The following is a 23,150-nucleotide window of genomic DNA, read 5'->3' as shown; positions in this document are numbered from 1 at the left end:
TAGTAGTGTTTTCTTTGTACTGTGAAATAACGGTGAGGGGAAGTGCCACAAGAGAGGAAACATGGTTTTCAGCAGTAGTACATTTCAATAATCACAACATTGTGTAAGTGTTTAACCAGAAAGTATCCAGTATATTAGATCCTGTCATGTTTTTACCATATAAATGTAATTAGAAGACTATTAAACTGTCATATGACTGTAACTCTCTCCCTGGATGCAGAATGGCGATAGATGGCCCGTTTGGTACGGCCAGTGAGGACGTGTTCGGCTATGAGGTGGTCATGCTGGTGGGTGCTGGCATCGGGGTCACCCCCTTCGCCTCCGTCCTCAAGTCAGTGTGGTACAAACACATCCAGGAGAACCAGAACGTCTTCACCAAGAAGGTGAGAGAGGAGCTCTGTCTGTCTGGTTTATTGTCTTTCTAAATAGCAGTGTAGGGTACTTCCCATTTCATTCCACCAATGTTTCAACTAAAATGTTCTTCATTGCATTGTGATTTGCTTTTCTATTTCATTTCATGAAGTGGGGAAATCTCACTGCTATGAGTGCAATGTTAATTTATTTCAACGCTGACATCGCTTCTTTAGGTCAGTTTACTTCATGTTATATGTCCAATTTGTAATTCAAAATTCAAAAGGGCACTCAGCACATCTGAGCTATCTTTGTTGCAGGTGCATGCAACAGTTGAATAAGATGAGGAAAAAGGAGAAACCCGCACACTGCTCTTGATAGTATCACTGCTCTTTATTGCTTCACGCTGCGGCCTCAAGGCCTTCGTCCAGAGCTTTGTTTTGTCCAATATGTGAAACGGACAATCTTTCTTCCATCTCCTCGATACCAGATCTATTTCTATTGGCTGTGTCCTGAGACCCAGGCGTTTGAGTGGTTTGCTGACCTGCTGCAGTCTCTGAGGGACAGATGACAGAGAAAGGCATGGTGGACTTCCTCAGCTACAACATCTACCTGACCCGCTGGAAAGAGACCGAGGTCAGCACACCACACTTTTCAGCAGGGGCGCAACTATATATCCAGTCGGACAAAACACTCCAACCAGCCTACCCGACCGCTGGAGATGTCCACATGGTCCTAAAAAGCACACCTGCAACATTTTGTATCACATTCCAATGATAAAACTGTGTGGACAAAAATCAAATTTCAGAATGTGGTCCTCCCCCGTCCCCAGAGAAAGTTGTGCCCCTGCTTTTCAGAGTAATACTGAAGAGAACTAACATTTTCTTAAACTCAAAAAGACACACCGATGTACAGATACACAGCACAAACACACACATATTTATGTTGTATGTACAAGGATGAAAGCTAAAAAATCTGCGTTTGTCTCAAACTGAATAACTATTGCCCATAGATGAGTGGGACAATGCATAATCACAAAAATGAATCTCAAAAAGTGTATTTTATTTTTACAAAAGGCTGCTCATCAGAGTTCACCATGAGGCAGAGAATGACCCTATCACAGGGCTGAAGCAGAAGACTCTGTATGGGAAACCTAACTGGGACAATGAGTTTACTACTATTGGGACAAAGCATCCAGAGTGAGTGCCTTTCAGCCTCTTCTAATCCAAATGACAGCCAACAGAAATGGCATATTCCAGAGAGACACATGAGTTAGATGTACTTAGATTGTAAAATGTGTTACATGTATAGTTCACAACTTGTGGACTATTCGTAATTAATGTGTGTGTGTCCAGGAAAAGTAGGAGTGTTCCTGTGCGGTCCCACCCAGCTGGCTGACGTCTTGGAGAAGCAGTGCCTGTCTCACTGAGGCTGGTGTCAAGTTCATCTTCAACAAGGAAAACTTGAGACCCAACACCCTCCATGAGTACCAATTATTCCTACTTTATCAAAGTTAGCTTTCAATATTGCCCAGACCCAGAGTGTCCTCTGGCTTGTAAGCTGTTTCACATTCCTAAACTGTTGTGTTGTTATCCCCAACATAAACAATCAATGGATTTTATATGGATTCTTTGGGTGAATCAAGTTTTTTTAAACTTAAGTGCCCTTATCTCACACAAGTTTATCAGATCATAGCAACAAAAAATGGGAAGTAAACTTCACTGTTCTAATGATCATGACCTTCCACACCCTCCTCAGTGACATTTCACAATGGGTTTCTTGCACAAATCTGTGAAGAAATGACCAAACCTACCGCATTTACCACAGAGACTAGAACGTTATTCTTGTTCTGCAATACAACATGCAAACACAGAAACTTTAGTGTAAAAACTCTCTAGTTCCACTTCCTCCTGTTTCTGGTGTTGTATTTACAAGTTTGTATAAGCAAAATAATATGCATAAAGCTTACTTCATTTAAAATAATATTTTCTTTTCACTGCACCAGGGATAGTCTACTGTGACATTTAGCCTTTTGCAGCTTTCTTCAGTGTGTAGGTACAGCAAACGTTTGTCTAAAATGAAAATGAGCAGCAACAAAAAGCTGTTTGGGATGTGATATTCTAGTTATCCCAGCTGCAACTTCTCCTGCTGGACTCAATAGCAGCTGAGAGTTTCTGTAGGCTGGCCAAGTGAGTGATACATTTCAGTTGACCAGTGAGCACACTGGAGACATGTCAGTCCTATGTGTACGTGGGAGTTCAGCGTCTTTTTTACTGAGGTCACAGTCAAATAAACCTAAAGTGCTGGTGAGGAAAAGTCTTGCAGCGTGTAAACTGCATAAAGTATTGTGATAACGCTTTGCTAGAGTTGTTCTGCATGGTGTTGTATTTGTGCTGCTTGATAAGTTACACACAGACATCATAAAAAGGTTTCATTTGAACGTTTAATGACATTCAGCTATGGGTCCTACAGTCTATTGATGGCACCTTCCACCCCACAAAATTACAGGCATATTACTGTTTCTATGGAACTTGTTTTATTCTTCATTTGTATAAACAATGATTGCAACTTGAAATCGTGTCTGTATACAATATCCTGTGATCGGTTTACATAGCATTTCCTAAAGCAAGTTCATCTGATCTGTGATGTAAAATAATGTACATAATAAAGACACTGCTTTTCCTCACCCTATATCAAGGAAGTGGGACAACAGGACAAATAAGCATCCACCAAAATGATGATTTATTCATTATAAGTAAAGCCAACATTATAGTTGGAACATTGGTATCGTAAGGTAGCAGCTTTGAAGACAAGCTGTCATAATAGGAGGATTTCAACTGATGCATTTAAAGTCAATGGATAAAGTGTCTTCAGGGTAGACAGCATTTCAGCCCATCCAGAGCATTTCAATAGATGCATTAAATAGGTCAATGGAACGCAGACCGTGGGGATTGAAGGACGAGGATTGGCTCAATGGAACGCAGACCGTGGGGGATTGAAGGACACAGGATTGGCTCAATGGAACGCAGACCGTGGGGATTGAAGGACGAGGATTGGCTCAATGGAACGCAGACCGTGGGGATTGAAGGACACAGGATTGGCTCAATGGAACGCAGACCGTGGGGATTGAAGGACACAGGATTGGCTCAATGGAACGCAGACCGTGGGGATTGAAGGACGCAGGATTGGCTCACATTCAACAAATCTGATCTAACAAAGTAGATCTTTGTCAAATCCATCATGATCGATGTATTGTAACGGGCCCACAATGTGGTTACTAAAGTTCGATTTGGATAGATTTGGCTGTTTTCACTATAACATTTAGAAGTTGTCCCTTTTTCAGGTTGAGAAGAAGTGACCGCTAAATGCTAACTCCCATTCCTATAAGCTGGTAGCATAGCTAGCATTCAGAAATCAGTGGTGGTCGTCAGTCCGTTTTTCTTCTTCTAGTATTACATTGTTTTTGATTATTGCATTGTTGGGTTTTTTGAGTTTGCAATAAAGGCATTTCACTGTACTTGTGCATGTGACATTAAAAATGTGACTCTTGATGACCTGATCATGTCTTGTCAAATGGTGGTCCTTCTGTAGCTCAGTTGGTAGAGCATGGCGCTTTGTAACGCCAGGGTAGTGGGTTCGATCCCGGACCACCCATACGTAGAATGTATGCACACATGACTGTAAGTCGCTTTGGATAAAAGCGTCTGCTAAATGGCATATATTATTATTATATTATAAATATACAAATAACCACATTTTTCTGGAGGGCAATTAGGAGAGTCGGGATCTTTCCTACACGCATTTCCATTGTTTTGGTCGAGTTCCATTGACCCCTTTATCACATCTATAGCCGTATCGCTGCTTGTCCCATTCAGCATAGAACGTACAGTGAGCTACTGATTACTGAATAGCTCCCCTTCAGGATGGGTGAAGCATTGCACCTTCTATAAGCAGTATCAGGGTTGGTCCTGGTCTAGGGGGTTAAGGCCACAGCAAACACACTGACCACACAGTACATGGTGCGGTTCTCCCATTTCACTGTGCAGCTCCCTGAGAGAAAGGAACAGACAGTGCATGAGTCAGTTTGATAAGCAGTGTTTCCTAGGCAGCTGGGGAGGGCTGGTTTAGTGAAGAGACATGTGGTTCCCACCCCAAAGTGCCGCATGTCATGATGACACCTGTTTTGTTGAATGAAAGAAGATTTGAGATAGACAAGATGGCGACATACACATTGACGATTACTTCATGGAGTAAATGTTTTATTTTTTTTAATAACGGCGCATTTTCTAAATTAAAACACCACCTGCCACTGGACAGTTCATAATATACATGTTTGGCTGAATCAAGAATGAAGTATTGACAACTTAAGGTCGTTTGAAAATTCTCTGTGCTACCAAACAGTACTTAACCTGTAACTCCCAGTAATCGATACCAAAATCTTTGGTTAAATATCATTATCTGGTGTAAGATTTTGTAACTAGGGAAACCCTTTGAACTGAGCAGTGGTGAATGTTATCTTACCATCAGTAACAGTGTCCCAGTAGCAGGAGTTAGCTGTGTGGAGACCAGCACCACTCTTCTGCATGACAGCACAGCTAACTGTAGAGAGAGGAACAGGTAGGGGTCAAATTATGATCATCGTTAACAAAATATCAGTAAGCAATTGTGTTTTTTCCCACATATTATTCACCATTGGCACCATACAATAAGTTTGCATGCTGGATTTACAGTAACATTAACAAGTCTGTGTTCAATAGGAGAAGAAGGCAGCCATACCAATGTACTTGTATGACTTAGTCTGTTTGACCAGCAGGGTGAGGGCTTGTTCCACAATCTGGGCTGTCCACTGGTTCACAGTGTCCTGTCTGTAGCTCTCTTCTCCAATGATACTCTGAATACACTGCAAGACAGACAGTTTGGACACACACAGACACAGACGACACACACACACACACACACACACACACACACACACACACACACACACACACACACACACACACACACACACACACACACACCCATTTGAGAAGGCTGGCCCCTTTAGGCATGTGGGGAGCATGGGACCTGATGTGAACAGTGCTGTATTCAGAGTAATATAATAATATAATATCAGTCACGTCTATAGTGGGGATATGAGTGTTTGTCTTGAGTAACCAGGGGACAAACAAACTGCGAGACTGGATACTGTTTCACATGATACCTCACTGTCAATTTACACTTAGTAATAGCTAGCTAAATCTATATTTCAGAATCCATCTTAAATATCCATATTCCCATTTGGTTATTCAAACGTATTGATGCTGAATCAATAGATAACGTTAGTTGTTACCTCTTTCACGGAGTTACTGGCCTCTTCAGAGTTGAAAGAGCCCTAGAAACAATGATGAGTCAGACTTGCACTGGCATCTCTTCAACTCATCACACCTTTCACTGCAGTTAGAATGGTCAAAACTCTAGGACTAAAATGCAGTAATATCAAGGTAGTTACGTAAATGCTGTAACGCAGAGATCGTCTAGGTAGTTTAAACAGTATCTAGCTAGTTGTCTTTTCCACTGTAATTGTATGGCCATTTGGCTAGCTAAGAAGATAACTCGGCTAGCTAACAGGCGTTGTTGTGCTAGCCAGTTAGCTAGCTAACAGGCGTTGTTGTGCTAGCCAGTTAGCTAGCTATCTACATTCTGGATTTCATACTCAAGAGACGAACGAAATAGTTGGTAACATATTCAGTACCTCTTCACTAGAAAATTCCTCCATCCTCGCCTTCTTAAAAGTGATAGAAATAGCTGCTTTTCCAGTGAAAATCTGCTTGATAAATGTTTGAGATTTCCTATTTGCCGTCACAGGTGGTTAATGAGTGGAGGGAAGCAGGTCACAGCCCCAAGAAATGACCTGAGGTTCTGTGAACACTGCCACCTAGCGGGCGAGGCTTAAAATAACACAGGATTAAAGAGGACGGCGCTTTCCAGCAATCTCGTTGGATTAATGTGAAAAATGATCAAAGCTTTCACATAAAGTTGTTTTACTAGTATCCAAATCATGAGATGATTGTCACACCAGAACCAAGTTCAAACGGTTTATGAGACGATGAAAATAACATATCAGAACACACACAAATGTCATATTTCCCTGAAAAACACACAATAAAGTTACATTTAAAGTGCAATTGTGCATTTGGGATATTTCAGTCAGCAATAAAGAGTATATCCTCACAGATCATAACACACAACTACGTTATAAAAGCACAATCAAAACACACTTTGGTTAATTAAAGACATTTTTGCGCACGTTAAATACAAGTATACACATTTATAATACATGTTTCGTATATGGGAAGTATGGGAACGGAATGTCAATAAATAGGTCACTTTGTGAGAAGTTCGCTAGTGTTCAAAGTGGAGTGGTTGTTTGTTGTGTACAGTCAATGTGCATCCTCTTCAAGGGTTTATTGGTTGTTGGTGCTGCCAGTCCAGTTCTCCAACACCCAATGAGTGGTGTCACAGTAGGGTGCAGGTGGTAGAGCGAGCACCTCTACCACCAGAGTCCGAGGGTGCTCTCAGAGGGGGCTGGGCACCACTAGCGCTGGTCTCTGATGGATCTCTGTTCTCCAGCCCTGCAGAGGGACCCTTGGCACTGGCAGGCAGCTCCCCCATGCCGGTGCCCTCTGCTGGGGCTTCCGCACTGTCCTCTGTCTGCTTGGCTTTGGAGGAGGACAGGCGTTTGAACAGCAACAGCTGAGAGCAGTAGAGAGGAGAGAACACAGTGAGATCTGACCTACTCAATCACTGACGATCACAGAGCTTTATGACGTGGTTTTCTGTTGTATAGCTTATGCCTCTTTGTTCCAATGACTTTCTGTTATACCTTTCTGTTGGTCCTTGGTTGGTTCTTGGGTTTCTCCTCTGTTGTTCGATTCTGCAGCTGAGTGCTGGATGCAGAGCTCTCCTCTGTCGGAGCCAAAGGGCTGGGCTGACCTGAGTCCTCTGCAACTATACACAACAGACACTTCATGATAATCCATCCACCCTTAGCACAGAAATAGTAAAGCATTAAACCACAGAAATAGTTTAAGACAAAGTTCACCTGTCTGTCAAGACATTTCAGAAAATCTCTTTTATGCTCACCGTCTGGGAGAGTTTCTTCTTTCACACCCTCTGGTCCCTAGAAAGAGGGAATTCTGTTTTAGAAGTTAACAAACATACAGGTCCTAGATCTGTAGATTAGGGTCATCGGTAGGGTAGCGTACTTGGAGGGGTTCTGCTGTGGACTGGCTCTGACCCTGTAATGATTGTCCCTCCATGTCCTCAGATTTCTCTTTCTCCTCTGCTTTGTTGTTCTCCTCTTCTTCCTCCTCCTCTTCTTCTTCATCATTCTTATGTCCATCCCCCTCTTCAGCTCTTAAATCCTGCAAAAAGGGATAAGAGTGAGTGGGGCAGACTGGTTAAAACAAGCGATAGTAAGTTAGGTAACAGATACAACTTAGTCACAGGAGAGAAACTGCACACACACACACACACACACACACACACACACACACACACACACACACACACACACACACACACACACACACACACACACACACACACACACACACACACACACACACACACACACACACACACACACACACACACACACACGAGGGAGAGTCGGCACTAAAGAGACGTGAGGAAGACTAGAGGTGGGAGCGTCACATTGGATGTGGATAGTGGAGTCACAACAGGGAGCTAAGGGATTACAGACAGGGATAAAGGAAGAAAAGGGATCCCACCTGCCACTGGAACAGTTTAATGCAAACAGCACTATGTATTCATGTGGAGAGAATGTGTTCAACACAAATGATATCATATGTGGTGGGACTAGTTCTTGACACTGATTTTGATAGTTTTAGAAAAACAAATATTTATTTAAACATAAATAAAACTATTCTGTAATATTCATTATATCAAACAAATCATGATAAAGAAAAAGTACAAAATCGTTGGAGGGCATGCCTGGAAAATAGTAGCTACTATTAGTAAATTGTCTTTACAGAAGAACAAAGTTGAAAAGGGTATTTTTTAAAAGCATTTTAGCATCAAATCTTAACTGCCGTGTAAAATGGTAAAGGACTATACAAGGAGATTGAAAGACAAGGCTGTGGACATTCAGTTGATAAAGTAAAACAAAATGGAAGTCGTGAATAAAAACAGTGAGACTGTAAAGGCAGTTGATATACAGTAAAACAAAATGGAAGTCGTGAATAAAAACAGTGAGACAGTAAAGGCAGTTGATAAAGTAAAACAAAATGGAAGTCGTGAATAAAAACAGTGAGACAGTAAAGGCAGTTGATAAAGTAAAACAAAATGGAAGTCGTGAATAAAAACAGTGAGACTGTAAAGGCAGTTGATATACAGTAAAACAAAATGGAAGTCGTGAATAAAAACAGTGAGACAGTAAAGGCAGTTGATAAAGTAAAACAAAATGGAAGTCGTGAATAAAAACAGTAGGAGAAAAATCTAGTTGTACAAAAGGCATTAAAATTCTCAATTAAGAGTGTTCCTGAGAGAAGATGACAGACAGCACTGGCTTGGAACAGAACAGATAGGGCTATCATTTGAGATTGAGGTACTGAGGTAAAACATTGTCCCAGAACTCTTCCCCTTTCCCCTGACCTCTGTTTGGACCAGTTACCTCTGGCCGCAGCATTCTGATGACTCTCCTGGCCTTCATTAGCTTTTCCTTTATCAACCACCTCTTCTTCCTCCTCCTCATGTTTACTCTCCTCCTCCTCCTCTCTGGCTTCATGTTCTTCTTTCTCCTCCTCTTTTCCTTCTTCTTCCTCACCTTCACTCTCCTCCTCCTCTCCAGGTTCTTCTTCTTCCTCATCATTTTCACTCTCCTCCTCCTCCTCTCTGGCTTCATGTTCTTCTTTCTCCTTCTCTCCTCCTCCTCCTCTCTGGCTTCATGTTCTTCTTTCTCCTCTTTTCTCCTCTTCTTCCTCACCTCACTCTCCTCCTCCCTCTCCAGGTTCTTCTTCTTCCTCACCTTTCCTTCTTCTTCCTTCCTCATCATTTTCACTCTCCTCCTCCTCCTCTCCAGCTTCTTTCTTCTCATCTTCACTCTCCCCTCCTCCTCTCCTCCTCTCCAGGGTTTTTCTTCTCATCATTTTCACTCTCCTCATCATCTTCCAGCTTCATCCTCTCCAGCTCCTCTTCCTCATCATCTTCACTCTCCTCCTCTCCTCCTCCTCTCCAGGTTCTTCTTCTTCTCATCTACACTCTCCTCCTCCTCTCCAGCTTCTTCCTCATCTTCACTCTCCTCCTCCTCTCCGGCTTCTTCACCCTCCTCCTCCTCTTCACTCTTATCGTCTTCTTCCCTCTCCTCTGCAGTACTGCTCTCTTCGTCTCCTTCCTCTGTTCCACTGCCTGCCTCATTCTTATCTTTCTCCTCTACAGATCCTACACTCTCATCCTCACCCTCTTCCTCTCCATCTTCTTCATCCTCCTCTTCATAATTGGATTCCTTACTCTTGCTCTCAGTGTCACTATGCGATACTTCCCCACTCTCTTCCTCCTCCTTGCTCTCTCCGCCCCCTTCTTCCTCCTCCTCTCCCTCTCCTCCCACTGGGCTACTTGTCCCGTCACCCTCCTCCTCTTCCTCCAGTCCACTCTCCTCTTTCTCTGCATCCTCTAACTCACTTTCATCTCCCTGATCTGTTTCAGTCTTACATGGCTCATCTCCTCCCTCGCTCTCCTCTAATTCAGAGATCCCTCCATCCTCCCCTACCTTCACTGTGTCATCATTCTCACCGTTTTCCTCATCTGTCACCTCATCACGGCTCTTGGCCACTTCTTTCCACCCCCACTTTCTGCCCTCCTCATTCCAACCCCTCCCTCACTCTCTTCCTCTTCACCCTCACTCTCCTGCTTGGCCGGTGTCTGATCGTCGCTGCTCCCTGTCTCGTCTCCACTCTCCTCCCCTCTCCTCTCCTCCTGTTCTCTGTTGTCTGGGGACCAGAGTAGGACCTGCATTGCTCCTCCTCCACCCCCTGATCAGAGCTCCCCTGGGCAGGGATGATGTTGATGCAGACTGCTGTTCTCTTGCCTCCTGGTTCGGAGGCCATGGATGCAGATGACTGGCTCCAGGAAGACTGGGCGTCCTCAGCACTCTGTCTGCTGAACCTCTGGGCCCTGCTCTGACTCCGGAGTGACACACTGTCTGAGGGAGAACCAAACTGTCTGGCTGTCACTAACCCCACACCTGACCCCAGAGAGGTCACTCCGGTCAGTAAGCTGTGCAGCGGTGTCTGTTCAGGTGGTTCAGTCATTGGTTTGCTCTTTTCTCTTTCTGTGTTTTCATTCGTCGTTTTTTGTGGCACTTCAGACACCAGGTCTGGTTCAGTTGTCTTGTCCACAGGCAGTGCATCAGTTAGCTTAAGGCCTTGTGAATGACTGCCACTCTTTCTATCTGATGTTCTCCTAACAGCTACATGTTGACTTTTCACCTTTGTAGATATAGAGTTGACCTCTAAGAGAGTCTTTTTGACCTCTGCACTTTGACCTTTGGCTGCGTCCTTTATTTGGATTGCCTTAGAATCCACGACAAACAGTTGTTTTTTCTGTGCGGATGGACAGGGTTTGGACTTGGCCGTGCTAATGTCCCCTATGCTGGAGGGCTTGGCAGGGCCAGCCTTCGGCTCAGCAGGCTTTATCGCCTCCAGAGCCACAACGAGGTTCTCCTTGCCACTGCCTTTGCCCTGGGCAGCCCTGTGGCGTGGTCTCTTCTCTACCACCAGAGACCTGTCACTGGAGCTCCTCAGCAGCTCTGTGGGCAGTGCCCCCCGCGGGGTGGGATCCACCCTCCTAGGGGTACAGAGTTCTGGCTGTTCCCCAGCCTTACCACGCCCTTTCACAAGCTTACCCTTCCTCTATCACCAGCGCCAGGAAGCAGAGGATGAAGAAGATATGAAAGAGTTAGAGGAAAATAGTAAACATGCAGAGAAAACAGAATGAAGAACTCAACAGTGCTCAACGCTGAAAGAAAAACATAGACAGATGGTAGATAGTCACTGTAAATGGTACAGGGAAGCAGAATGGCTAGTGTGACGTAAATGAAAGTGTATGCCCTGAGTTCCTCAGTCAGACCCTCCCTTGTTCAGGAAGACTATTGATAGTGCCGAGTAATTTTGCAAGGAGCTTGCCGGTCGGTGCGCAGAAGCTGCTTGATCATAATAAGAAAACTCCTTGGTTGACAGTTATGCTGTGTGTGCATCTTACCTTCTGTACAGGGGACAACGTCAACGTCTTGTAACTGGGGTCCATTTTCATCACATGAGTCTGCCACAAAGAAGAGACTTTTGTGATAACTTCTGTATGAAAGCGCCACAGAATGTACAGGACAGAATTGGGTTGGTGACTCACCATGTTGAGGAAGTCCGTGGTGTCTCCCAGATCTTTAACACTCTCGTTGTCCATCATGTCTCCCTCATCCCTTCCCTTCTCAGCTGACCGCTTTTCTGCCACCAACAAAATATCACAAGAATCTTTTCACTTCTTAAAAAGGAATATATAGGCTCAAGAGAAGCTAGGAGAAATGTGAACAGTTGCATTGTGATGTGATAATGAAAAAGGGACCATGCAATGCTTCACCAAGGAATATGCGTGTTTTCTAAATAGTTCAACATTTGAAACAGATATGCCTGCAATGTAATGTAATGCAATGTAGATACCCTTCTTGTTAGACCCAGTGCTCCTGTGTTGGTGAATGCCGTTGTGCACCTTTCTGTTGGTTAGCTCCTTGGGGGGCAGACTGGAGGGGATGGTCTGGCTGGACACGGGCAGGGGTGCGGAGGTATTGAGGTGTCCAGACGTCAGGGGGTGCAGGGTCCGGAACATGAGCCCAAACTGCTCCGGGAACGCTCCTGAAACAGAGAACACAGGGTTAGTTAGCTGTGTTAGCTTACTTATATCCACTACTTGTTAGGCCCATGATTAGGCTCCATGTTGTTACTTATATCCACTACTTGTTAGGCCCATGATTAGGCTCCATGTTGTTACTTATACTACTTGTTACTTAGGCTTGTTATGCCCCACTATGATTTAGGCTCCATGTTGTTACTTATATCCATGTTGTTACTTATATCCACTACATTTTAGGCCCATGATTAGGCTCCATGTTGTTACTTATATCCACTACTTGTTATGCTCATGATTAGGCTCCATGTTGTTACTTATATCCACTACATTTTAGGCCCATGATTAGGCTCCATGTTGTTACTTATATCCACTACTTTTAGGCCCATGATTAGGCTCCATGTTGTTACTTATATCCACTACTTGTTATGCCCATGATTAGGCTCCATGTTGTTACTTATATCCACTACTTGTTATGCTCATGATTAGGCTCCATGTTGTTACTTATATCCACTACATTTTAGGCCCATGATTAGGCTCCATGTTGTTACTTATATCCACTACTTGTTAGGCCCAATGTTGTTAGTTATATCCACTACATTTTAGGCCCATGATTAGGCTCCATGTTGTTACTTATATCCACTACTTGTTAGGCCCAATGTTGTTACTTATATCCACTACTTGTTATGCCCATGATTAGGTTCCATGTTGTTACTTATATCCACTACTACTTTTAGGCCCATGATTAGGCTCCATGTTGTTATTCATATCTACTACCTGTTAGGCCCATAATTAGGCTCCTTGTTGACAGTGCTGAAAGGTGAAGGACGCCGAGTTAGGGATCTCCTTAGAGAACCAGGCCGCTAACATTAAAACAAACACTGACTCAATAGTTTCAGACAACTATCTGAGGAACTAGACCGCAACATCCCAGGGACATGTGGCAGTTCAGGGACTGGATGTTGAGACTCCCAACACTCCCATTTTTACATGTGTGGACCCCCAGGTCAGTACCCAGTACCCACCCTCTCTCTCCTCCTGACCCGGGCAGAGAGGCTACTGTTCAGGGAAGCAGGGGTGGAGGTGAGGGTGTCCCCTAAGAGCTCTGTGTAGGACTTCTCCAGGTAGTCCTCTGTGACATCATTCTCCTCCAGAGTCACTTCCTGGCAGCTCTTGTCTCTGGGCTTGGCTAGAACCAGCATGTGGCAACCTCCGCACGTCACCTGGAACAAAGACAACATGTAATTGACCTGAATCTTGCACTAGACAAAATTATAAGATAAGACTGGATGTCCAACTATCATCACTTTTTTACGCTTTCAGGGAAAAATCTAAACTTGAGATAAATGTGCAAAACTTTCCATTTGGCATCAGCCATGTTATGATGTCAAAGTGACATTCTCAAATAACAATTCAGCCTTCAGTTGAAAACATGAGGTACAGTTGAAGTCGGAAGTTAACACACTTGGCATTAAAACTCGTATTTCAACTACTCCACAAATTTCTTGTTAACAAACTATCGTTTTGGCAAGTTGGTAAGGACATCTACTTTGTGCATGACACCAGTCATTTTTCCAACAATTGTTTACAGACATTATTTCACTGTATCACATTTCCAGTGGGTCAGAAGTTTACATACACTAAGTTGACTGTGCCTTTAAACAGCTTAGAAAATTCAAGAAAATTATGTCATGGCTTTAGAAGCTTCTGATAGGCTAATTGACATCATTTGTGTCAATTGGAGGTGTACCTGTGGATGTATTTCAATGCCTACCTACCTGCTTCTTTGCTTGACATCATTGGAAAATCAAATTAAATCAGACAAGACCTCAGAAAATAATTTGTAGACCTCCACAAGTCTGGTTCATCCTTGGGAGCAATTTCCAAATGCCTGAAGGTACCACGTTCATCTGTACAAACAATAATATGCAAGTACAAACACCTTGGGACCACGCAGCCGTCATGCATTCTGTCTCCTAGAGATGAACATACTTTGGTGTGAAAAGTGCAAATCAATCCCAGAACAACAGCAAAAGACCTTGTGAAGATGTTGGAGGAAACAGGTACAAAAGTATCTATATCCACAGTAAAATGAGTCCTATATCGACATAACCTGAAAGGCCGCTCAGCAACAAAGAAACCACTGCTCCAAAACGACATAAAAAAGACAGACTACGGTTTGCAACTGCACATTGGGAAAAAGATAGTACGTTTTGGAGAAATGTCCTCTGGTCTGATGAAACAAAAATAGAACTGTTTGCCATAATGACCATTGTTATGTTTGGAGGCAAAAGGGGGAGGCTTGCAAGCTGAAGAACACCATCCCAACCGTGAAGGACGGGATGGCAGCATCATGTTGTGGGGGTACTTTGCTGCAGAAGGGACTGGTGAACTTCACAAAATAGATGGCATCATGAGGAATTTAAAATTATGTGGATATATTGAAGCAGCAGCTCAAGACATCAGTCAGAATGTTAAAGCTTGGTCGCAAATGATTCTTCCAAACGGACAATGACCCCAAGCATACTTCCAAAGTTGTGGCAAAATGGCTTAAGGACAACAACGTCAAGGTATTGGAGTAGCCATCACAAAGCCTTAACCTCAACCTTATAGAACATTTGTGGGCAGAACTGAAAAAGCGTGCGCAATCAAGGAGGCCTACAAACCTGACTCAGTTACACCAGCTCTGTCAGGAGGAATGGGCCAAAATTCACCCAACTTATTGTGGGAAGCTTGTGGAAGGATACCCGAAACGTTTGGCCCACGTTAAACAATTTAAAGGCAATGGTACCAAATACTAATTGAGTGCATGTAAAACCTGAGCCACTGGAAATAAAAGCTTAAATAAATCACTCTGTTATTATTCTGACATCTCACATTCTTAAAATAGTGGTGATCCTAACTGACCTAAGACAGGGACTTTTTACTTGGATTAAATGTCAGCAATTGTGAAAAACTGAGTTTAAATGTATTTGGCTAAGGTGTATGTAAACTTCCGACTTCAACTGTACATACCGCTTGGACGTTGTACTTAAGGAAGCGTGGACAGAGAGTGGGCTTGAATTGATTGGTGAAGTTCTCCTCTCCCAGACCCAGCTTCCCATGTCTCCCGTCCCCAAAGGTATAGAGAAGACCATTGTCTGAAACCATGACAACTACGTGTCAGTCAACTTAATAGACGCAAGCAATGTTATCATGGCAAATGGCAATGGAGTTTATTCATAAAATGCTCGTACCACTGTTGTATAAAAGTTTGCACATTTACAATGTCTTTGTAACATTTTCTGAATTATAACTGTTTTGGGGTGAAAATTGTGTCCACTAAGCCTGTTTACCTGTGATGACAGCAGTGTGGTTCTCCCCACACATCACCTGTCGTACTCGGCCCTTCCTGAAGTGATCCACCGCTCTGGGCAGCCTCGCCTCAAAGATGAAGGTCCCCTGGCCCAGCTGACCAAACTGACCCAGGCCAAAGGTGTACAGGTCCTCCTCTAGAGTCAAATCAAACACAGCGCTACATGGTTAACCCACTATCTCCTGATGCTTTGTGCCATGGAGAAAACCCCCAGACAGTTTCATTACGCATATAAAACATAAAAGAAGTACACAACCACAAACAGGTACAACAAAATCTTATAACAATGTGCATTTAGACTTTACACGACCTACCTTCACTATTTGGATAAATACAAGCATTTTAAGGACACTTTCAAAGTGGGACCAAAACCTGTTCATGGGACATACTGAAAGGCACAGCCTTGTGAGAGTCAACTGTCCATTGGTTGACACCAAGCTGCCTACCTGTCACAGCCACGGTGTGCCCGCTTCCACATGCCACCTGGGTCACCTGGTCTGTGATGCCCTTCACCAGCTGGGGCATGCGGTGTCCATCGAGCTGACCCGTGGCCAGGCCCAGTTTGCCGCTGTCGCACTCCCCAAATGTGTACAGGCCCCCGTCAACTGTGACAAAAGAGATTCCCTGTTGATTAATTGCATTAACATATTTACCTATTTTTATATCTATACATTATTCTACCAACCCAAGAAAAATGACATGTTCATACACAATGGGGTAAATCCCTATTCCTACAAAGTTGTGGAATCATGTGACCTGCCACACTGACAGTGCTGAAGTAGGCTATGCCATTGTCCCCTCACCAGTGACGAAGGCAGAGTGGTAGTACCCACAGGATACCCAGGCCACTGGCCGACCCACAGTGACCACCTGGGGGGTCAGGGCACTGCTCTCCTTCCCCAGGCCGATCTGACCCTCAGTGTTGTCACCCCACATGAACAGCATCCCACTCTCTAGAACAAGGACATCATCACCGTGATTATTTACAGCAAAAACCAGGTGAGGAGGAGCAACAGAAATAGACAGTTGATAGTAAATTAGTGCAACTCTGGTCTATGAAGTAAAAATGTTTGTCATCAATATGAACCAGAAGACACTCAATAGTTGTAACTCAGAGGTTGTGACTTATAACGGGAGAGTCTTACCTGTGAGGGCAGCAGAGGTGTTGGAGCCGGCAGAAAGCATTTTGATTGGTCCATGTGAACTGAAGAAGTCCACCAATTGGAAGGCTGTCCTCTCCTCACAGTCTCCCAGACCTAGCTGACCTTCGTTGTTTCCACCGGTAGAGTACACGTTTCCCCGAGCTGTGGACAGGACACATACATGAATCAGTGCATTCAAGGGTTTTACTTTATTTTGACTATTTTCTACATTGCAAAATAATAGTGAAGACATCAAAACTATGAAATAACACATATGGAATCATGTAGTAACCAAAAAAAGTGTTAAAGATAATCAAAATATATGTTCTATTTAGATTCTTCAAAGTAGCCACCCTTTGCCTTGATGACAGCTTTGCACACTCATGGCATTCTCTCAACCAGCTTCACGAGGTAGTCACCTGGAATGCATTTCAATTAACAGGTGTGCCTTGTTATAAAAGTTAATTTGTGGAATGTATGTCCTTCTTAATGCATTTGAGCCAATCAGTTGTTTTGTGACACGGTATGGGTGGTATACAGACAATGGCCCTATTTTGTAAAAGACAAAGTCCATATTAAGGCAAGAACAACTCAAATAAGCAAAGAGAAACGATAGTCCATCATTACTTTAAGACGTGAAAGTCAGTCAATACGGAAAATTTCAAGAACTTTGTAAGTTACTTCAAGTGCAGTCGCAATGAGTCGGTGTCCAAATCTTTGACTGGTTGGTTGGTTGGTTGGTTGGTAGGTAGGTAGGTAGGTAGGTAGGTAGGTAGGTAGGTAGGTAGGTAGGTATGTATGTATGCATGTACAGTGGGGCAAAAAAGTATTTAGTCAGCCACCAATTGTGCAAGTTCTCCCACTTAAAAAGATGAGAGAGGCCTGTAATTTTCATCATAGATACACTTCAACTATGACAGACAAAATGAGGGGGGAAAAATCCAGAAAATCACATTGTAGGATTTTTAATGAATTTATTTGCAAATTATGGTGGAAAATAAGTATTTGGTCACCTACAAACAAGCAAGATTTCTGGCTTTCACAGACCTGTAACTTCTTCTTTAAGAGGCTCCTCTGTCCTCCACTCGTTACCTGTATTAATGGCACCTGTTTGAACTTGTTATCAGTATAAAAGACATCTGTCCACAACCTCAAACATTCACACTCCAAACTCCACTATGTCTAAGACCAAAGAGCTGTCAAAGGACACCAGAAACAAAATTGTAGACCTGCACCAGGCTGGGAAGACTGAATCTGCAATAGGTAAGCAGCTTGGTTTGAAGAAATCAACTGTGGGAGCAATTATTAGGAAATGGAAGACATACAAGACCACTGATAATCTCCCTCGATCTGGGGCTCCACGCAAGATCTCACCCCGTGGGGTCAAAATGATCACAAGAACGGTGAGTAAAAATCCCAGAACCACACGGGGGGACCTAGTGAATGGCCTGCAGAGAGCTGGGACCAGAGTAACAAAGCCTACCATCAGTAACACACCACACCGCCAGGGACTCAAATCCTGCAATGCCAGACCTGTCCCCCTGCTTAAGCCAGTACATGTCCAGGCCCGTCTGAAGTTTGCTAGAGAGCATTTGGATGATCCAGAAGAAGATTGGGAGAATGTCATATGGTCAGATGAAACCAAAATATAACTTTTTGGTAAAAACTCAACTCGTCCTGTTTGGAGGACAAAGAATGCTGAGTTGCATCCAAAGAACACCATACCTACTGTGAAGCATGGGGGTGGAAACATCATGCTTTGGGGCTGTTTTTCCGCAAAGGGACCAGGACGACTGATCCGTGTAAAGGAAATAATTAATGGGGCCATGTATCGTGAGATTTTGAGTGAAAACCTCCTTCCATCAGCATTGAAGATGAAACGTGGCTGGGTCTTTCAGCATGACAATGATCCCAAACAAGACGCATTTCAAGGTCCTGGAGTGGCCTAGCCAGTCTCCAGATCTCAACCCCATAGAAAATCTTTGGAGGGAGTTGAAAGTCCGTGTTGCCCAGCAACAGCCCCAACACATCACTGTTCTAGAGGAGATCTGCATGGAGGAATGGGCCAAAATACCAACAACAGTGTGTGAAAACCTTGTGAAGACTTACAGAAAACGTTTGACCTCTGTCATTGCCAACAAAGGGTATATAACAAAGTATTGAGATAAACTTTTGTTATTAACCAAATACTTATTTTCCATCATAATTTGCAAATTAATTAATAAAAAATCCTACAATGTGATTTTCTGTTTTTTTTCTCATTTTGTCTGTCATAGTTGAAGTGTACCTCTATGATGAAAATTACAGGCTGACTAAATACTTTTTTGCCCCACTGTATGTATGTATGTACACTACCGTTCAAAAGTTTGGGGTCAATTAGAAATGTCCCTTTTTGTTAAAGAAAAGCACATTTTTTGTCCATTAAAATATCATAAAATTGATCAGAAATACAGTGTAGACATTGTTAATGTTGTAAATGACTATTGTAAGTGGAAATTGATTATTTTTTATGGAATATCTACATAGGCGTACAGAGGCCCATTATCAGCAACCATCACTCCTGTGTTCTAATGGCACGTTGTGTTTGCTAATCCAAGTTTATAATTTTAAAAGGCTAATTGATCATTAGAAAACCCTTTTGCAATTATGTTGAAGCTGAAAACTGTTGTTCTGATTAAAGAAGCAATAAAACAAACCTTTTTAGACTAGTTGTGTATCTGGAGCAGCAGCATATGTAGGTTCGATTACAGGCTCAAAATTGCCAGAAACAAAGAACTTTCTTCTGAAACTCGGTAAAAGGCCTTACTTAAAGGCATAGTTCTTGCAGGACACAAAGAGTCAACTTTCACTTAGTAATATGATCATAATTTGGTACATGTCATCATTTATATTGTATCTGTGGTCATAACTGTGTACTTACAAGTGTAAACTATAGTGTGATTTCTTCCACAGGCTGCAAGCCGCACCTTTCAGACTTCAAAGCTTAGAGAAAAACAAGAATGAGAAAGACACCCATTTTCAGATTGCAATCAGCCACAATAGCAGGCCAACCCTCTCTTTCTCTCCTCTGCTGCCCTCCTGCTCGGGAGATTAGATTATTCCAGATTACAGACCCCTCCAGATTGGGATTACCGCAGTGACAAATCTCTCTTTGTCTCCTGCTACTAGTATACCCATTCACAATTTACAAAACAACAGCATCATTACTTAGTTTAAGCCACAGAAAATCCAACTAATTTTGTGGGGGAAAAACATCATTGGACATTTGATTTCAGTAGCTATATTGTCTGTCGTCGTCCCCCACTCCCTCTTGTCTAGTACATTCAAGGGGAGATAAGCAGCTGTGTATGACAGCAATACAAGAGAGTACAGCTTTTGACCCAACACAGAGGGAGAGCAAATTTAAACCCACCTTTCACACAAGTGGGCTTGTTCACCATGGTCTTTGATCCCAAACCCAGCTGACCCCAGTTGTTACTGCCAAACATGAAAAGCTTGCCATTCTCTGTTGAAAAATAAATAAATAAAACCACTTGAGAAAGCTACAGGAACAGCGACATTAATACTAATAGAAGCTGCAGTTGAGCAGCATTTCATTGGCATAAAAATGTATTTGAAATGTGTGATAGGTGTGTTAGCAAATTATTTTATGTTACTTCAGATGTTGCATGTTCTTCAGAATTGCAGGCCCATTTTCATATGGCTCTGATCACCACCATCAATTTGAAAACGTAATCGGTCACTGACCTGTTATCAATGCTGTGTGCTCATCCCCACAGGTGATTTTCAGAGGTACATCATTTTTCAGCCAAAATTTACTGGGGATGTTATCTGCAAATTTGCTTTTTCCAAAGGTGAAGACTGCTCCCGTTTCTGTTAGAACACAAACAACATTGATCACACTTCAAACAGCTAGATAGCAGGCTAATAATACACACGGCTAGATGGGATACCAATTGACGTCAAATGATGCATTTTTAGCTAACCCTAACCCAACCTTTTATTTTTTTTCAATTTAACTAGGCAAGTCAGTTAACTACAAATTCTTATTTACAATGACCGCCTACCCCGGCCAAACCCGGATGACGCTGGGCCAAAGGTGCACTGCCCAATCCCAATCACGGCCAGATGTGATAGAGCCTGGATTTGAACCAGTGACTATAGTGATGCCTCTTGCACTAAGATGCATTGTGTTAGGCCGCTGCACCACTCGGGAGCTCCAGTTCCAATACTTTTTTAAAAATTTCAATATCAAATAATTTCTGGGTAACAATAAAGTACCTTAATGTGATTGTTTTCAATTAAAAGTCAAAAATAAACAAAAATAGTTAGCAAATACTAGCAATTACTCAAACAATTTTACTAGGACTGTTGGTGTGGTCTGAATGGGGAGGGGAAAACTGGAAGAAAAAAACTAGCTGTTATTGGCAGAGGTTTGGAACTCTTTCTTATTGGTGTTTTAACTAATTTACCCCCAAACTCCATCCCACCAAAGCAGGCTGAAATTACAAGTGTGTTTTTTCAAACAGCTAAAAGGACATTGTCATAATTTCCACAATTTCACAGTATTATTGCAACCTCATGGTATGGAAATATATATAAATAAAACACTGGGAAATCACGTTGTTGCCTGCACTGGCCCTTTAACCCAATTCTCATAACCTACTACTCAAAGTCCACTCTGATATAAACTATATCCCATCTAGTCCAAACAAAAATACACCACTAGAAGCTAATTTAGATAGCTTACTACCTGTTAACCACATTATCAAAGATACTGATAACTTTTCCCTTTTTCCTGTGACATTATTCTCCGTGACAGACGTAAACAACGGCGCACATGGAGGTTGTCCCTTGTTGCCAGCTTGTTAGCTAATTTTAACTAGCGTTATCTTGCCTGGCTACTTTGCTCATGCGTGATAGTTTATGTTAGCTAGCACACTAGCTAACGTTAGCAAGCGATATATTTCATGTTCATTCCGAAACATTTTCAAACGGGTGAATAATGTTAACTAGTTAACGTTAGCTATATAGCGAGCTATCTTACCAGGTATCTCGTCTTCTGTCTCCCCTGCCATCGTAGTGTCAAATCGGCTTAGCAACTACACTACACAGGGTTAGCTGCTTCTATGCGTGTTGTGTGTTATCGTCCGAAACAACCCGGATGTAAACAAAATTTCACCTGTAGCAACCAAGGCTGCGTTTCATTTTGTGTCGAGTCGCACCCTCCCCTGTGTCATTTGTTCAGTCCCCCTCGCACATCTGGGGCGTCTGTTGAAAGCAAATGGCAGAAATAATGTTCCCTTTTGCTTACATTCATCCAGTGGTCTCAGATGTGATGGGGAATGAGGCAGGGCAGAGGGGAGGAAGCATATTATAAACTGAAAACCAGCGCAGGGATCAACTTCTATACGTTACGTTCCCTTAGTCAACGAATGGTTGCGTGTAACGTCATCGATTGTGTCATCGACTGACAGATTGCTATAACATTATGATGCGGTTAGCTGATATGTTAAATACCTATCCAGGCAGTGTAAGATATGGCAGGCGTAAGGAACACCTGGGCAGAGGAACGTGCCGACAGATCAGAGGGTAAGGTAGTTACCGGTATCTTTTGTGCGGTCAGTGCCAGGGGTGTATTCATTAGTCGGATACCGTTTACTCCAAACGTAAAACCAATAGTTTTTATTGGACAAATTCAGTTAGGCATCTCCCCGTTTCGTTCAAACCGGTTTTGCAACAGACAATCAACGGAATCAACTAATGATACACCCATGGTCAAAGATGGTTTTTAACTCTGTGGCTAGGTTTCCCTTAGTCTGGCTATAATACCTAACTCTCGAAGTCCTCCTGACTTCACAGTTAGCCTGGACGAGGCTAACTGGCCTATTAGACTATGTTTGTGGAGCCTATGCCCCCGTTGGTTGCTAAGATCTTTCCCTTGCAGTTTCACGATACGTTGCAATCTCAAGCATCTCACATGGAACACCAGCCTGTCAATTCTGTTACCAGTCTGTGAACACTCTTCACACCTTGTCAGATGATCACATGAACTTTAGTCACTCTCCAAATGGCAATACCTCCTTTGCTGCCAACCATCTTGCTTTTACATTGAGCAAAAGACTTGTGGCTTAATTTGTGGATTAATTTCTTTCCAATAGTTGTACCCCTAATCGTTCAAATAAAAACATGTGCAATAAATAGGCTTTGTCTTTAAACCAGTATTATAATGTTTTTGTAACGACTTTCACATAAAATGCAACACGCATTTTAAAATGATTAATTGACTTTGTAACACCTGTTATATACACCCCATAATAGTCATTGATCAGGGTTTTAACAGTAACCCGTGAACCCCGCCAGACGGCGCATGGAGAGGTCCGAGACCTGTAGAACCACCTGCA

The 23,150-nt window shown here is 42.9% G+C and overlaps 2 protein-coding genes and 1 pseudogene across 2 annotated transcripts; 1 reads left to right on the top strand and 2 right to left on the bottom strand.

Annotated features, from left to right (window-relative positions):
* Nucleotides 1-173: 173 nt before the first annotated feature.
* Nucleotides 174-1,705, top strand: LOC124020204 (annotated as a pseudogene).
* Nucleotides 1,706-4,317: 2,612 nt separating this feature from the next.
* LOC124020207 (dynein light chain Tctex-type 3-like) lies at nucleotides 4,318-6,246 on the bottom strand. The gene is made up of 5 exons (XM_046335537.1): nucleotides 6,086-6,246; nucleotides 5,684-5,725; nucleotides 5,128-5,251; nucleotides 4,873-4,950; nucleotides 4,318-4,401 (listed from the first exon to the last, which is right to left on the bottom strand). Exons 1-5 carry the CDS (start codon nucleotides 6,107-6,109, stop codon nucleotides 4,325-4,327), a joined length of 345 nt encoding a protein of 114 aa, XP_046191493.1. The 5' UTR covers nucleotides 6,110-6,246; the 3' UTR covers nucleotides 4,318-4,324.
* A 328-nt stretch (nucleotides 6,247-6,574) lies between these two features.
* On the bottom strand, nucleotides 6,575-22,069 carry LOC124020203 (X-linked retinitis pigmentosa GTPase regulator-like). Its single transcript, XM_046335534.1, is given in 22 exon segments — nucleotides 6,575-7,086; nucleotides 7,217-7,341; nucleotides 7,477-7,513; nucleotides 7,599-7,789; nucleotides 7,994-8,010; nucleotides 9,010-9,200; nucleotides 9,800-10,123; nucleotides 10,236-11,264; nucleotides 11,614-11,673; nucleotides 11,758-11,852; nucleotides 12,066-12,257; nucleotides 13,271-13,472; nucleotides 15,265-15,389; nucleotides 15,585-15,740; nucleotides 16,051-16,209; nucleotides 16,408-16,557; nucleotides 16,750-16,908; nucleotides 19,667-19,711; nucleotides 19,714-19,728; nucleotides 20,159-20,251; nucleotides 20,494-20,619; nucleotides 21,794-22,069. Coding segments are annotated over 22 exon segments (3,759 nt in total). The 5' UTR covers nucleotides 21,825-22,069; the 3' UTR covers nucleotides 6,575-6,849.
* Nucleotides 22,070-23,150: the final 1,081 nt, after the last annotated feature.

The sequence above is a fragment of the Oncorhynchus gorbuscha genome, unplaced genomic scaffold (genome assembly GCF_021184085.1).
Source record: "Oncorhynchus gorbuscha isolate QuinsamMale2020 ecotype Even-year unplaced genomic scaffold, OgorEven_v1.0 Un_scaffold_769, whole genome shotgun sequence".
Taxonomy (NCBI): domain Eukaryota; kingdom Metazoa; phylum Chordata; class Actinopteri; order Salmoniformes; family Salmonidae; genus Oncorhynchus; species Oncorhynchus gorbuscha.
The sequence above is the reverse complement of the archived record's forward strand: the minus strand, read 5'-3'. Positions and strand labels throughout refer to the sequence as shown.